This window comes from Meles meles, chromosome 7 (assembly GCF_922984935.1).
Source record: "Meles meles chromosome 7, mMelMel3.1 paternal haplotype, whole genome shotgun sequence".
NCBI classification, from domain to species: Eukaryota; Metazoa; Chordata; class Mammalia; order Carnivora; family Mustelidae; genus Meles; species Meles meles.
Window position 1 is genome coordinate 39,054,121 of NC_060072.1, and position 17,117 is coordinate 39,071,237.

General features: G+C 33.7%; 1 protein-coding gene across 3 annotated transcripts in view; it reads left to right on the top strand.

The window, feature by feature from the left end:
• The window catches only part of PPP1R12A (protein phosphatase 1 regulatory subunit 12A), a 144,030-nt gene that overhangs the window by 86,095 nt on the left and 40,818 nt on the right, over positions 1-17,117 (top strand). For 2 of the 3 annotated variants that reach the window (XM_046011153.1, XM_046011152.1), the window contains exons 7-14: positions 647-735; positions 883-1,040; positions 5,100-5,221; positions 12,357-12,572; positions 14,638-14,732; positions 15,158-15,262; positions 16,172-16,339; positions 16,736-16,912. In XM_046011153.1, coding sequence (XP_045867109.1) covers positions 647-735; positions 883-1,040; positions 5,100-5,221; positions 12,357-12,572; positions 14,638-14,732; positions 15,158-15,262; positions 16,172-16,339; positions 16,736-16,912 — 1,130 coding nt within the window. The remainder of the gene's footprint in view (positions 1-646; positions 736-882; positions 1,041-5,099; positions 5,222-12,356; positions 12,573-14,637; positions 14,733-15,157; positions 15,263-16,171; positions 16,340-16,735; positions 16,913-17,117) is intronic. The other variant, XM_046011154.1, reaches the window with a different exon arrangement.

Consider the following 17,117-nt stretch of genomic DNA (forward strand, 5'->3'; position numbering starts at 1 on the left):
TGTATTCGTGAATTTTCCTAATGGCTTTGACTTTCAGACAGATGAAAAGTATTTTGGGGATGTTTTATACTTTCTGGTTTTAAGTTATTCCTGACAGTCAAAGCAAGTGACAGTGAAAGAGAATAAAGAATAGGGGTAGTGTTCAACCTTTTGTATTAGTTATCCCCATTTCTCTTAGGTCCTCTTCACGAAATGAATACTTCTGTAATGTACCTACTCAAGAATAACATGTTTTTGTAATTTCATAATAGTTGCTTAGAAGGTGGAGACTATAAAATCTCAGATTTCTAAAATAGCAGGACCTAGATAAGGAAAACGTTATGTAGGTAAGAAAGATTTTTAAGTATGAAATATCATCAGACATCCTAAGTGGCTAATGGATCCTGATTTTTCAGTGATCTAAAGTTGGAGGGATGTAAAAAATCCAACTTTGTCTTTCACCCAGCTTTAAACTAGTTAGTACTCTTTATTCTTTATCCAAGCCTGCAACCCCCCCCCACTTTTTTCAGGTAGAACTTAAATCTTTCCTTTGTTTTGGTTTCATTTCATGTTTGGAAAACTACTGTTGTTATTACTTCAAATTCTGTATTTTACTCATTAGTACTATTTTAATAGTCTTATTTTCCTTTGTATAACTTTTACAAAGCTGCATACTGAAAAACGGGAGAAAAAATCTCCACTAATTGAATCAACAGCCAATATGGACAATAATCAGTCACAGAAGACCTTTAAAAAGTAAGTAAAATATTGTTTTGTTATTGTTATGAATGAATTGGCATGAGAGCCATAGACATGATTATCAGATTTGGTGGATCTGAGAAAAATTAAAGTTTTTTGGTCTTTTATGTTTTTAATCATTTGAAAACTATTTTCCTTTCACAGCAAAGAGACACTGATTATTGAGCCAGAGAAAAACGCATCCCGTATTGAATCTCTGGAACAAGAAAAAGTTGATGATGAAGAAGAAGGAAAGAAAGATGAATCCAGCTGCTCTAGTGAAGAAGATGAAGAAGATGACTCAGAATCAGAAGCTGAAACAGGTAAAATTTGAAGCATGATGGGATTTTCAGTGAATTGTGATGGAGTATTAAGTAAGAAGATTAGGCTTTAATTTTGAAACTTTACTGATTTCCTGATTGTCCAGATACTTCACATGCCAGTAAATTATCTTTCAGAGAGTATTGGAAACTTGAGTATAGTTGTGAATTTATTGTTCTCTAATGACCTGGAGGTTCTTACCTCTGCATTTTGCTGAATTGTACTCTTAGGTTTGAAGAAGATGAAGATTCCCTTAGGACGGTAGAGATAGGGTATAATTGGGTTCCCAGCAATTCAAGAATGCTTCTGATACTTTCTGAGGCCCGACAATCCAGCAAGTTGATCCTAGTATCATCCCAAATATTCTCAAAGCAAGAGTAAATTTTTAGAAAGTTGAGGTGAATCAAGATATTTTCCTGTTGGGTGTGGAGAAATTTGCTTTGTTTCAAGAAATTTTGAAGATAGGGGAAAGTATAATACACCTTCATATTCCAACTACCAAGAATGAACAGCTGCTGACATTTAGCTGTATTTTCTTCAAATGTTTATTTATTCATTTGTTTGTTTATTTATTTTTTTTACTAACATATAATGTATTATTTGTTTCAGGGGTACAGGTCTGTGATTCATCAGTCTTACACAATTCACAGCACTCACCATAGCACATACTCTAATTTTCTTTTAATAACATTTCTTTTAATAACAATGTTTAATAACATTTAAAAATTCTTTGACCATGAGCCCTAGTCTCCTTCCCTTTCCTTCCTTCCCAAAGTCAGTCACTGTCCTGAGTTTTTTCTTATATTTTCCAGTCCATTTTAATGCTATCTTATACATTCAGAAGTACTATATAGTAATTACAGGACAGTTTTGTGTTTTCATTTTTATACCTAGGAGTTGTTATTCAACTTGCTTTTTTTTTTTTTGGCACTTAAAAGTTGTAATTTTTAGATTTGTTTACATCTACCTATATCTTTACCTATATAACTTACCCCTCTAATTGTTGTATAGTATTCATTAAATACATCTCTTTCCCTTCTGATAAAAATTTATCTTACTCCCATTTTTCCATTGTTGGCAAATAATGCCATAGTGATCATTGGTGCAGTTGTCTTCTCATGTGTATAGGTAAGAGATATTCAACTAGGTATGCTTAAAACTTGAGTTACTGTGTCACATTTTCACTTTTCATGGATGTTGCCAAATTTCTTTACAAAGTCACTATCACAGTTACATTCTTGTCCTTTTTATTATCAAAGGTACGGTTTCTCTATTGCTTCAATGAATTATAATTTTCTTTTAGAAAATTTATATTTATTGGTTATTTCTCCAATGTAAAATTCCAGTGTTACCATCTTTGAGTTGTATAAACTGATGTTTTAACATGTAAATTTATCAGAAAAAAATAGCCCATTTCCATTAAGATTTTTGATCAAAAAAAAAAATTATCAGGACCAATACGGTGGTCATCAGTAAATACAAATGAAGCCCTAGAATTTCTTGGTCTCCCTAAATTTCCTCTAGACACAACAACAGTTATGGATCATTTTATTTTTACTCACTCAGCAAAATATTTCCCCTAAGAAAATTCAGGAAGCTAAAGTTTACTAAATAAACACACATGGAAGAAGATAGTGATTATCTGTTTCCCATTAAAAGTGAAATGTTAAACATAAAGGCTAGCTTTGTTGCCGGGTACTGTGTCTTAAATTCCTTTGTTTTTTTGAAACTTACTAACCCTACAAGTAAATTATTTTTTGGTAAAACACAAAGAGTTTTTGAGATATGTAAATGACTATCTTCTAGCCACCAGGGATATAATTTCTAATTTATTGCTGTCATACTGCTGGTCAGATGAGTCAGTACATCTTTGGTCTAGGTGAGAGTATGGATAAAATTGGAAACTAAAGCAAGCAGGTAGTCACTGAATATTATAGTTCATTTTTATGACCTGCTAATTAAAATTTCTAATAATAAAAGTACGTTATATGAGAATGAGCATGCATAGTGTTTAAGAACACAGACTGATTCATGAGTGTAATTGTATTTGTGGTTAATTTATTTAATCTCATTTCTCTACTCTCAGATTTCTCAGAAATTTCCTGCTTTAAATGGATACTGTATGTAGCAATGCTTTGTAGTAAGTGCTAACGTAGAGTTGAATTTTATAAAGTTCATACGCATGTAAAATACACACACGTAAAATACACCACTACAAATCAGAGTATACTACATGTGCACAAGAAAGCCAGAACTAGCACCCAGATCTTTTAACTAATGTGTCAGGTCTTTTACTACTTACATAGCAGAATTCAAGAATCCAAGCATCTCACAGAAATTTCTGAGATTTTGTTATTGAATATTTTCTTAATTGGTCCCTTCTATAGTATTCACTATTCCATGTCGGGCACTGGTGAACTATTTGAAATAAACAAGGCTCCAGATTAAGCCAGTCTTAATCCAGGACTGTGGACTCAGTACCTAGTTCTTGAAATATGGAGGCATTTAATAAACATTTATTGACTTATCTCCAGTTAGGTAGACTGTTTTCCAAGATGATAGTCTAGTAGATTATGTGTGATTTCTACTTTACTGAATAGGCTTAGTTTCTATTGAATTAAAAGAGGTATTGTGTAACAATGAGAATAAAGTTCATTAGACTGTGGTTAGCTCATTCAGTTTATTCAAAAAGCTAAGATCATAGTGATTTTTAAGTGTGGCACTTTGGCCTTGTCCTTTCGTATAGTTTGGGATCCTATGCCTTACACCCTATTAACATCTTGTGGATATTTTCTTAGTCATAAATATAATCGAATGAGTCAATACAAATTCAGAACTCTTTGGTATTTATACATGTATACATCTTGCCCTAAAGATAATTATATTTTAATATTTTCTACTTATAAAGTATAATGGCATACAGTAATGATAAGGTGGAAAGTTATTTTGGAAAACTGACTTAAGGGAAGGAGAGGGATATAATGAATATGAGTATCATGAAAGAGTATCTCATAGAATTTTAAAGTACTATACTTCTTCCCCAAAGTATAGAAGAATACCTGTCCTCTCTCATTTTGAAACCAAAGGACTACTTTAAAACTAGGTAAATGATCTTTGACCGTTTAAGAAGTAAGCCTTTCTGGCCCATTCATAAATTACAGCTAATTTATAGATTTAAATTTATAGGTAACTATTTTTGCTAAAAGCCAGTCTGATTTGTATGATCAAATATAGGGGCACGTGGGTTGTGCATTTGGTTAAGCAGCCGACGCTTGGTTTCAGCTCAGGTGGTCATACCAGGATCTTGAGATCAAGCCCCATGTCAGAGTGCACTCAGCACAGAGTCCGAGTCTCTTTCTCCCTCTCCCACTCATGTGTGCATGTGCGCACACTCTCTCACGAATAAGTAAATCTTAAAAATTTGTACATATGTTCAAATACAGTCTGAATGTTTTTGTCATCGGTATTTTCAAAATTGTTTTTCTCAGTGCTTCATCATTAGTTGGAAATTGTCTTAATACATTGTGAAAAGAGATTAATCTTAATTCAACTGATCTTCTCGTTTAAGTTTAGACTTTAGGGGTGAGAGAGTATGATCTTTGTTTCACAGAAATATAAACTGATTATTGACAAAAAGCACTTTTTAGATTTCCTGGAATAAAGATGAGCTATGAGTTTTAAATAAGCAATGTAAATTGTAGCTCTATTAGAAAAAATTGTGTAGCTCTTGTAATCTTTTTGGTTACACTGTATTCAGGCATTCAACTTTTAAATATCAATTGTTTTATATTTCTACAGTGTTAAAAGTATGGAAATCAGATTCTGTTTTTGTTTTTTATTCTTAGACGCTTTGTTATGTCATCATGTTCTATTATTTCAGCATACATACTGAGACATTTCTGGAAACTTCTTGAAAAATTCCCTTGTTAAAGAAAAAAAATGGAAAAGACTTGAACAACAAAACCTTTTTAAAAAAGGAATATAAAATACTGCTTTTCTAGACATTGAAACAATCCATACTGAATCTTGACTCTTTTTTATTTTTCATGTTTTTGTAATAGATAAGACAAAGCCCCTGGCTTCTGTAACTAATGCCAGTACTTCTAGTACACAAGCAGCTCCTGTAGCTGTTACAACACCTGTGTCATCTGGTCAGGCAACACCTACATCACCTATGAAAAAGGTAAGCCAAAATTGTGTTTGCTAAAAATACTTACATTCTGTTTAAGTACTTAAGCATTAAGACAGTTCTTAAATTTTTATAGTTTATTCCAAAAAATATTTAAGGTTTAGAATAAGAATATATTTTTCTTTTTTAATTTGACTGATATTTCCTTTGAGCCATATTCATTAAAAAAAAAATACTTTTTAAAGTACTAGTTTGCGTATGAAAACTAATGGTAATGGTCATGGTAGTTTTTAATTTCTGTTGAACTTCTGAGAAACATGGTTTTTGTATCCTTTATCCCTGGTAAGTAAAGGCGCATTTTGATAATTTCACAGTTAAGCACAAAAAGTACTATCACAAGTCAGAGAACTAGAACCTAGATTGTCTGACTTTATACAAAGCACAAGGCATGCAAGGGTGATATGCCAGTAAGAGCATGATCTCTGATTTTGAACAAACCAGAGATCACTCCTGACCCCACCTCTTATTAATTGTAAGGACGTTGAGCAAGTTGCTGTCTTCCTTATCTGTCAGGGAAAAGGCAAAACAAAAATAATAACTGAAAAGAGAAAGTAAATTAGTATTATAAGCCTTGGTGTTGAGGGAGAGAGAGTGAGCGAGCTAGCTAGTGACTAAGTGCTCTCAAAATACTAGTTTCTTTTCGTTTTCCCCTTACTTTGTTCCCCATTTGTTCTCTGTCCTTTTTCTTTTCTCCACCAAACAGTGCTTCCCAAGTAGTGTGTTGATCTTTTTAAAGATACTTCTTTTCCCTGCTACTCTAGAACCTGTACTTCTTTTAACCCAAATTAAATATTTATTACATGTTTTTTGTTTTGTTTTGTATACCACTGGTCTTTTTTTTTAAAGGCTTCTCCCCACCACCCTTACTTATCTTTAGTGAGCGTACTCATTTCCCTCTCTGTGAACACACACATACTTTTTTTGTGGAAACATTTAAGAATTGGGTGCTATCAGTATAACACTTTACCCCTAAATACTTGAGTATGTATCTCCTAAATACGAAAACATTATCCTTCATTCCCATAATAAAATGATCCTATTTAGGATATTTAAATTTGGTATAATACTGTTATCTATGTTCATTACATACAAACCATAGTCAAGGTTTTTTCCGTTGTCCTACTAATGTTTTTCTGTTTTTTCAACTGAGGGATTGCACATTGTTCTTAACTGTCATGTCTCTGCCTTTGGACTTCTTATTTTGTTGCTTATCTGACATTATTTTGTTTGCATGGGTTTGAGGACTGATTTTAAATCCCTACAGTGCTTCTGTGATGTTGTCAGTATTGTTCATCTGTGGATTTGGTTCCAAAGTGGTCAAAATGTGAATCTTTCAGAATAATAAACTAGAGAAGTTTTTCACAATCCATACTGCTAGTAATAATCTTCCTCTAAAACTCTTGCTAAGGAAAGTGATAATATGGGTTCTTAGTGGTAGAAATGTATGGATTTCACTGGTTACAGTTTGAATATTAGGGAAATATATGAATGATTTATCTTGCTTTCTGTATTCCAGAATTGAGGGCTTCCTGAATTCAGCTAGAACCTATGTTCATATGAGAGTAATTTATATTATATATCCTTAAAAATGAAACTCTCCAGGGGTAATCTGTCTGTAGAATGTTAAAGATGATTATCATGATATAACTGGAGTCATCATAGGCTGTTTTAAACTTTATTTAATTCTTGAGCTCTTGTATACTTCTTCAGTGAGTACCAAACTTTAGCTCTTTTGATTTACTATCTGTTAGAATTAATGGGATTATCAAAAGTTCCCCAAAAACTCCATCCCCCTGAAATATCTGGCCACAAATAACTGGCTGTCATTCTTTTGAGTATGTAGCTAAGCAGTCTCTTTACTGCTATTGTCAAGTAATTGCAGTTACTTTGAGATCCTTTTGATCAATTACATTTTTCTCAAACATAGCCCCAATTTAATAACTTAATTGCTCTTAAAAACTCTTAATAATTGTTAATATAGTAATAACTTACTGTTATGGTAATAATAACATAATAACTGTTAGAGTTAGGCCATAACTTTGCTATAAAAATCCTTACTCAGAGCTACTTCTGATTCTGTTATTAAATTGATCCAATAACAACTATCTTCCTCTATGCTTTGCATGTTTAGAAACTCCATTTTATTCTCAATTTCAGGTATCATAACTTACTTTGAAGATTTTATTTTTTTAGTCTTTGTTGTTCAGGTTTTGTAACCAAATTTTATTTTAATAAAGTTGTGACATACAGATAATTTGAAGTATTATTTTAGTGGATAGAGTAATCTTACTTATTTTGTATGACTTTTAAAGCCTGTTATGTTAAGTGGTACTTTTTATGTTAATATAACATTTTAATGTTTTCTAAGTTAGTTTCAATTAGGGATAATAATGAATTTTCCTTTAACTTAGGGACTTCACAGATGAATTTCCTTAGCTGAGTCTTTAAATGCATGTTAAAAGATTTTGTAGTTAAGAGTTCTGTTTTTAGGTTCCACTCACTACTCTGGTTTTGATATTTAGACAAAGGTATCTTAAGTTTTCTTGCTTCTACCACCAGTGCGTAAACTATATAGAAATACACACACGGGGGCGTCTGCGTGGCTCAGTCAGTTAAACTGATTTTAGCTCGGGTCATGATCTCAGGGTCCTGGGATTGAGTCCCACGTTGGGCTTCTTGACCAGTGTGTAGCCTGCTTCTCCCTCTTCCTCTGCCTGCCACTCACCCTGCTGTGCTCTCTCTGTCAAATAAATAAACAAAATATTTTTTAAAAATTAAAAAGGAAAACATACATGCACACACAGCAAGAAATAGATCACAAAACAGGTAGCTCTAAAACAGTATTAAATATCATTTATATTCTCTAATAATTCAGGGTAGCTACAGAAAAACATAGATGTATTCTCTTTAAATGATCTTGCATTAAGTTCTTAACTCTTCAGCTAAAATTAAAGAGAGACCAGGCCTGTGATTTGTGGAGATATTTCCTAGAAAACTATCAATTTGGTTTTATGATTTAAAATTTTAGGGGCTCCTGGGTGGCTCAGTTGTTAAGTGTCTGCCTTCAGCTCAGGTGATGATCCCAGGGTCCTGGGATCGAGCTTTCCTTCTCCCCCTCCTTGTGTTCCCTCTCTTGCTGTCTGTCTCTTTGTCAAAAAAATAAAATCTTTAAAAATAAATAAATAAGATAAAATAAAAATTTAACAGTAGGGGTACCTAGCTGGCTCAGTCAGGAGAGTATGCAACTCTTGATCGCGGAGTCATGAGTTTAAACCCTGCAATTGGTGTAAAGATTATTAAAAAATAATAATGATAAGTAAACTCTAAAGTTTTAACAGTGAGTTTATATACCTTTCTTTAATCAAAATAAATATTGTTGGAATCTCTGAAAAAGATTACCTATTTTGCTGTATGCACATAAATTCTGGTAAGCGTAAGCTGTATTTATTAGATGGTAAAAATTCATCATTTTCTTAGAATTAAGTGTTTTGGTTAATTGAATTCAATTATTAAATGTAATAATTAATAAACTATGTACTGTGGCCATATGATGTATGCCGATAAAAGTGTACAAATTTAGAATGATGGTTTAAAAATGGAAGAGACGAGTGCCTGGGTGGTGCAGTCAGTTGAGTGTGACTTTTGGTTTCAGCTCAGGTCATGGTCTAAGGGTTGTGAGATGGAGTCCCACATTGGGATTTGTGCTCAGTGCAGTCTGCTTGGACTCTCTCCCTTCCCCTGCCATGCACGGTATCTCTCTTTCTCCATCTCTCTCACATAAATAAATAAATCTTGAAAAAGAAATGGAAGAGATCATATTTTTTGAGGTAATAAAATTAGAACATTTGAGATAAATCTTAAATGGGTAGGTTATATTTCAACTAACAGAGAAGGAGAGTTTGTACAGTTTACTGAAAGGAAGAGAAGAAAAACATGTAAGCAAAGTAGGGATACTATGAAATATTTGCAGGGAAAATAAGTTGTGTAGTTTGATTGATTTATAGGGCACATATACAAAGTGAAACAGGAAAAGTAAAGACAAATTATGGAATGTCTTCATTTCTGTGGTAAAATTTTTATAATTTGATGAACAGTAGAGAACTAGAAAATGTTTGAACAAGGCCATGAGAGAATTATTCTTTATAGAACATTATTTTGGGAGCAACAAACAGGTGTATTTGAAGGGAGGCTAATTGAGAGAAGATTGACTAGAAAGTTACAGAAGTTGCCTAAGATGGTAGACTAGAGAAGTGGCAGTGGTCTTATAAAGGACAAGAGATTCAAGACTTGGCACCTAATTTATAAATGGGGGGAGAAGAATAAGAAGGTTCAGATATGGGGAAGAGAAGAAATTTATTGGTGCTACTAACAAATAGGGAACTGAGGGAGAGCTGGTTTGGAAATAAAGGTTGTTTGATTTTAAGTATGTTGAGTTTAAGGTTCTAATTGTAGTTCTAGATAGTTCATTCTCTAGGTAAATAGAAATTCAGGACTGGGAATTTAGGAGTCAGACTAAATTAGAGATAACAAATTTGAAGAATAAGCTGAGCACTGTTAATATTTAATGTTACAAGTATAGAAGACCCTATTTCCAGCCCTCAGGGGAAGAAAGGAGATCGGAGAACAGAGTCTTGAGATGCTTCCGTTTCAGGACTGTGCTAACAACATTAAGAAGACTAAGACGGAGGGTAGTCGGAAGAGTTAAGAAAGTTAGAACAGACTGAACAGTCAAAACTGTTTACAGACGTCAAAAGAAGAGTTTCAGGGAGTGGGTATAGTTGAGTATTTCAGATGTGTTCATTTATAGGCCAAGTAAAATTGAAAGGAGCTTTGAAACACATAAACCAATAAGTCACATTAGGCAGAATGGAGAGAGATCAGTAATTACAGTGCAACAAATGTCCACTTCAAAATTGTTAATACTCCCTCATTTTTCCAACTCTAAAATAGCAGTAATAATAGCATTTCACTGGGTGGTTGCAAGAATCGAATGAGATAACCCATGTGAAGGACTTTTAAGCTTTGGGCCTGACAGGAGCAAACATCTGTTAAATGTTAGCTTCTCTTGTGCCATTCAGTAAATGTTAGGTTACCTATTTTATAATGGAGAAGTAACTTTATTTCCAGTTTTGGGGAGGTTGTAGGTCAGGGATTAGCAAACTATGGCCCATGGACCGAAGCTGGCCTACTACCTGTTGTTGTACAGCCCACACATTAGAATGGTTTTAGTATTTTTAAATGGTTGGGAAAATCAAAAGAATATTTTTTGACACAAATAAAATGTCAGTGTACCTAAATAAAGTTCTTTAGAGCAGCCACATTCATTCACTTATGTATTACCTGTGGCAACTTTGGTCCAACAGTATAGATGAATAGTTAGAACAGAGACTGTGGTTTGCAAAGCCAAAATTCACAATCCGGTCCTTTACAGAAAAGTTTGCTAACCTCTGTTCTTGGATGCTACAACTTGAGACTCAGAAATCAATAACTGATCATCAGGTACCTGTATTATTGTATAAAATGTTACAGAAGTCCCTGGATGAAATTTCTCAGTCAGTGGAACATTTAATGTTTTATTAATTTTTTTCACAGTGCCTCTTGGCCAAAAGAAGTACCTCTTTGTTTCCTTTTTTAAGTAGTTAAGTGCAAGTAAGTTAACAATGGCAGTTTGTGTGGTGTCCAACAGGTGTCACTGTGCTTTCTTAAAATTTTAAAATATCCCACAGTGCCCTTGTGATTTTATTCTGGCACCCTAGGGCTTCAGCACACATTTTGGGTACTGGGGAATGCTATATATCATGAGTCTATATTTTTACCCTCATGATAGGAATTACTTACTGGAGGTACCAGATGTATCTCACACGATAGTTCTGTCTATGAAGTAGCTCTGTGACATCCTGGGTTCTTTAACAAGCTCTCTTAAACTGCTAACTGTAGCAAACTTTGGCAATAAATATGGGGGAAAGTGTTTGTTTTTTTTTAATTACCCATATCCTGTACTAGTTAGTTGCTATATTCACCCATCTATTCTTAACTGTGGTTAAATATTTAAACTTTGCGAGTTGAAATGAACAGTTAAATGTAACAAATGTTTCATTTTTATTGCTTTTGGAAAGCCTTGAAAATGAAATAAGTATTTGTATAAAAAATTAATTTTGAGTTGAAATGTATAAAATAATAATTTGTGGTAAAATCAAACAGTTGAAGGCTATGATATTAAAAATATTACTGAAATAAATGTCATTAAGTGGAAGGTATATCAGCTATTACTTTTTATTGATTATGCTGGATTAAAAAATTTTTGACCTAAGTATATAAATGAATAAAAACAAAATACACGTGCAATAAGTTTGTTCATTCATAGACTGTAACATTACCTGCTCCGTGTGCCTTTAACTATTTTGGAAATTTCTTTATTAGATTCCTTCAGAATCTCTCTCATACTAAAACTAGAATTTGTTCCTAGTGACTTTTAAGATTGGATCATTACCCAGTTACTGGGCTTTAATTTGTTATAAAAATCTTCTTTTTAAGTTTGTTTTGTTCATAACTTTCTTTTCTGTTCTTATACTTTCAATCTTTATCTCTTTACCTGTCTTATTTTAATTGGCTTTAGTATGATTTCATTGCTCCTATCATACCTGTGGTGGAATCAGTAGATCCTGCATCATGGAGGCAGGGCTTGCGCAAAACTGGCATTGTTCTTGTGCCCAATAAGGGTGAAAAATCTATGGTGAGGCATTTCTATGTGCAAGGATTTATATTAGGTTACAACATAACAAGCTTAATATGAGTATTGGTTCCAAAGATGCATGGTTTTAAAGTCCTTATGGTGTGCTCATTTTTGTTCTCTGTATTTGCATCATAATTTTTCTGTGTGATATATAAAGTGTGGAGTGTGTTTTATTAAATCTAACTTTCGGAAAGGTAGTTCTTTTTTTTTTCCCCCCAATTTTAGGTCTTTAAATTTTTTACTAAGACATTAACCTACTTAGTAAGTGTTTCTCCTGAAACTTTAACTATAATTTGAGATGTATTACCTGTAAACTTGTCATTTCCAGCTTAAGGATTTTTTTTTTTCAGTCTTGATAATTTTTTTTTCTTATCTTTAAAAATAAAATAAAAACAGTTTCCAACCTCAGCCACAAAAGTTTCTCCCAAAGAAGAAGAGAGAAAGGATGAGTCTCCTGCATCCTGGAGGTTAGGACTTAGAAAGACTGGCAGTTATGGCGCACTTGCAGAAATCACGGCATCTAAAGAGGCTCAGAAAGACAAAGACACTGCAGGTGTGATGCGTTCAGCTTCAAGTCCTAGGCTTTCCTCCTCTTTGGATAATAAAGAAAAGGTACTGTATTTCCTAATCTGGTTTCTATTAAAACTCCAATAATTTTTTTTCTAGGAACATCAAATCTGATGGATTTTCTACTGTGTATCATTATTAGATCTGTGTATCAACGTAATTCACCTGACTTAATGAATTACATGATAATATAAATATAAGTACCTTAAACAGATATCAGTATGGAATTACAGGCACGTGTCAGAGATATTGTGGGTTTGACTCCAGACCACTGCAGTAAAGCAAGTCAAATGAATTTTTTTTTTGTTTCCTACTATATATAAAAGGTATACTATAGTCTCTTAAGTGTGCAGTAGCATTATGTCTAAAGAAAATATACATACCTTAATTTAAAAAATACTTTATTGCTAAAAAATATTAACCCTAATCTGAGCTTTCAGCAGCTCATAATCACTGAACACAGATTACCATACGAAATGTAATAATAATGCTTGAGGCCAATAATAAAAGCTTGAGGCCATCTGAGCATCTCATTCGGTTAAGTGTCTTGACTCTTGGTATTGGCTCAAGTTATGATCTCTGGGTCATGAGATAAAGCCCCTCATTGGGCTCTTTACTCAGTGCAGAGTCTACTTGAGATTCTCTCTCTCCTTCTGGCCCTCCTCCTGCTTGCATGTGCTCTCTCTCTTTCAAACGAAAAAATAAATCTTTTAAAAAAAATATTGAAGGGGCGTCTGGGTGGCTCAGTGGGTTAAAGCCTCTGCCTGCGGCTAAGGTCATGATCCCAGAGTCCTGGGATCAAGCCCTGCATAGGGCTCTCTGCTCAGCAGGGAGCCTGCTCCCCCCCCCACGCCTGCCTCTGTCTCCTTGTGATCTCTATCAAATAAATAAATAAAATCTTATAAAAAAATATGTAATATTTTGAAATATTGTTGGAATCACTGAAGTGTGACACAGAGACACAAAGTGAGCAAATGCTTTTGGAAAATGGCTAGGATATACTTGTTTGATGCAGGGTTTTAACAAATTTCAATTTGTAAAAACCACAATATCTGTTAGTGAATAAAATGAAATGTGCCTCTATAAGTACTGGGAAAATCAGATGTGTTCGCCAAAAAAATCAGTTATGAGATTATACTCTAATGCTTTATCCTACTTGAGAGCTTACAATAAAATTTATTAAATTTATTAAGAGGCATTCATTCTAGAATTTAGTTATCCCAGAAGGTAATTATACTCCTAGGTTGCTTTTATCCAATATCTGCAGTTTTTTTATCTGCTTTTTCATATCAAAAGTCTCCTTCTGATGAGTAGTTTTAATAACTGTATTTGGAAAGGTAATACCAAATTATGAATAACATCAAATAGAATGTACCACAATTCATTCAGTGATATTTTATATAGCTGGATTATCTATTCTCTATTGCATTTTTAGTGCTTGGACTTTTTTCCATATAGTTTCCTTCCCCTATTTAAAAATATTTCTTTGTATCAGAAATTCAGAAATGGAATTTCTCAAGTAATTTTAATGTTTTTTATTTTATATGAATTGACTGGCCAGTTCTTTTCCAAGTACTTGCTGCCATTATAGTGGGAACATATCAGATGCCCTTGCTACTATAGTCTCAACCAGATTTGGATAAATACAATTTTAAGTAATTTTTGTTCTGAATATTTTAATATTACATCAAAGTAGTAAATAACTTACATAACAAATAACTGGGACTTACCAGTCAACCATTTTTGAGATCTTATTTCTTTAGAAAAATAAGAATATTTTACTTTATCATACTCCATTACCTTATATAACCTGTTACAGAAGTTTTAGAAAAAGTCATTAAAATGTGGAGGGATTTTTTCCACGTATTAAAATATTGTCTAATTTTAGATTAAAGGAGAAAGGAAATTATTTTAAACAGGCTGTCCTTTAGTGTTCATAGTATTATTGATAGACATTAATTTTAGAATATAGCTAGGAACTTTGGAACAATATTATAAACTGTGATGGCTGTATTATGTACATTGTTGAATACTCTTTCCTTAATACTTTTAGCAGCTGTTACAATCATCACACAGATTTATTTTTACTCATTTTTTTCCTGTTGTGTAGGAGAAAGATAGTAAAGGAACTAGACTTGCATATGTTGCACCTACAATACCAAGACGACTAGCCAGTACATCTGATGTTGAAGAGAAAGAAAACAGGTGAATTTATTATGATTTGCTGTATGTTTTTAGTGTGAAATCTTTATTGGGACATCTGGGTGACTCAGTCAGTTAAGCATTCAGCTCTTGATTTCAGCTCAGGTCATGATCTCAGGGTTGTGAGATTGAGCCCCATGTCCGGCTCTGTGCTAGACATTCCCTGCCTGGGATTCTCTCTCTGCTCCACCCCCTTCCCATATTTTGTGATCATAAGTAAACCTGTAAACATCTTAATTTCCACCCCTGTAATTAGGATTATAGCCGAGGAATAAAATCTTAGAACCAGAATTACTTTCAGTAATATGCCACAGTGCTTTCCCAAGGGATTTTACTGGTTTCTGCTTCTACTAATGTTTATTAATACCCAGCTTTTTTAACCTATTTTAAAATTATATACCAGAATTAGAAGGATGTTCTTTTCACAGAGATTCTTCAAGTTTGCGAACAAGTAGTTCCTATACAAGAAGAAAATGGGAAGATGATCTCAAAAAGAATAGTGCAGTTAATGAAGGATCAACTTATCATAAAAGGTAACATAATTCTTGAATAACATTCTTTTATAAAAATATGAGGCAGTTTTTTGGGGGCCCTCAATTTAGTATCGTTACAAAAATATGTGCTTTTATAAATACATCTTTTGTTTAAATAAAACATCATTTAAAGACCCAGAATATATATTTAAAGATGGGTGAAAATTTGCTTCTACTTATGCCATATATATATATATATATATATATATTTCATTAGATTTGCTATATTAGGAAGTACCTTTTAGATTGTAGCATGTTTAGAAGGAACTCCTTATATAATTAACTACAACAGTTGAATAGATCAGAGTCTTCATTGACCTGGTCATTAATTAGTGACCTGGAAGTTTCTGCTTTTCTTAGAACTCAGAGATACGGAAATGTCTTGAATCAAAATTTTGGTAATAAAATCACATGGGGGGGGGGCTTTAAATGTTTTCTCTGCTAAAAACAACCAAAAAGAAGAAGAAAAGATGAACAGGTATAATATAGGCATGGGTCACTACTTAAGGTGTGACTCATTGCTGAAACACTTTTCTTCAAAAAGGTCCATCTTCACTTTCCCTGAATAAAACCAAACCTAAGTGTTTTTCTCAGACCCAACCTGGCATGACCATATGGTGTGTAACAGTCCAGGAATGGAAAATACCAGATCAGATCATTTTTGAGTCCTGTTGAGGGAGGAGGGAGGCAGTAAAATGATACACTACCAAATTAGTGAAATCATCCAGACTCCTAGCAAATTGTAGATGCAACTCTTGGTGCTGGAGCCGGTGGTGTATTTAGGAGCACAGTTTTTTAGATTTTTCCTAGCCTTGTGAATTTGTATAATATATAGACATTAACTATAGAACATTAACTATAGAATATACATACAAACACATCCTATATAGATATGACTCTTTCCTTTAGTTGCTCCTTTGGTAGAAGACCAGATGATTTGATTAGTTCTAGTGTTCCAAGCACCACATCAACACCAACAGTTACCTCTGCAGCTGGGCTTCAGAAAAGCCTGCTTTCCAGCACAAGCACTACTACAAAGATTACAACGGGTTCTTCCTCAGCAGGCACACAAAGCAGGTGAGTCACAGATACATTTTGTGTTCAGGCCTACTGTGTGCTTACGTATGTGCATGCATTTTTGTTTAGAAGATTGTGGGGCTCTGGATTTTTTCATTTACCTCATTAAAATTATTTATAACCAAAATTGGTTCCAAAAAGAGGCAATTACGCATGTCTGGGGAAGAAAATCAAGTTCCTGAATTATTAACTTTCTTTGAATCAGGCTGCTTAAAATTAAGTAAATTTCTCCTTTGACAGCTCTGGGTGAGCTTTTTGGTTCATAGCTGAAAGATGTCTTGACTTGTGTTTTAAAAAATCCATCCCTGTAGTCACCTGTTTGAGCTGCTAGAAAGTGCTTTCATTGTTTAGCTGTTTTCCTTTTCTCTTTTTGTGTTGCTGCTTATGATGCGATAGTACCTCAAATCGTTTGTGGGCTGAGGATAGTACTGAAAAAGAAAAGGACAGTGTTCCTACGGCATTGACCATCCCTGTTGCTCCAACTGTTGTAAATGCTGCAGCCTCAACCACAACCCTGACTACAACTACTGCTGGCACTGTCTCCTCCACATCAGAGGTCAGGGAGAGACGCAGGTGTGTAAAGGTCCTCACAGGACTGCTGATCTATCTTGCCCAGTGATGAAAGTTGTTTGTTTTGCTTTTTAATCTTGGCAGGTTGGTGACCATCTCTTTGGTAGATTAATAAATGAAATAACCTATATCATCTCAGAACTGTGTAGATTGATGTAATGGGCAATTATTAGCATTTAGGCTTGGTGACTCCCTCTGACAGAATTGA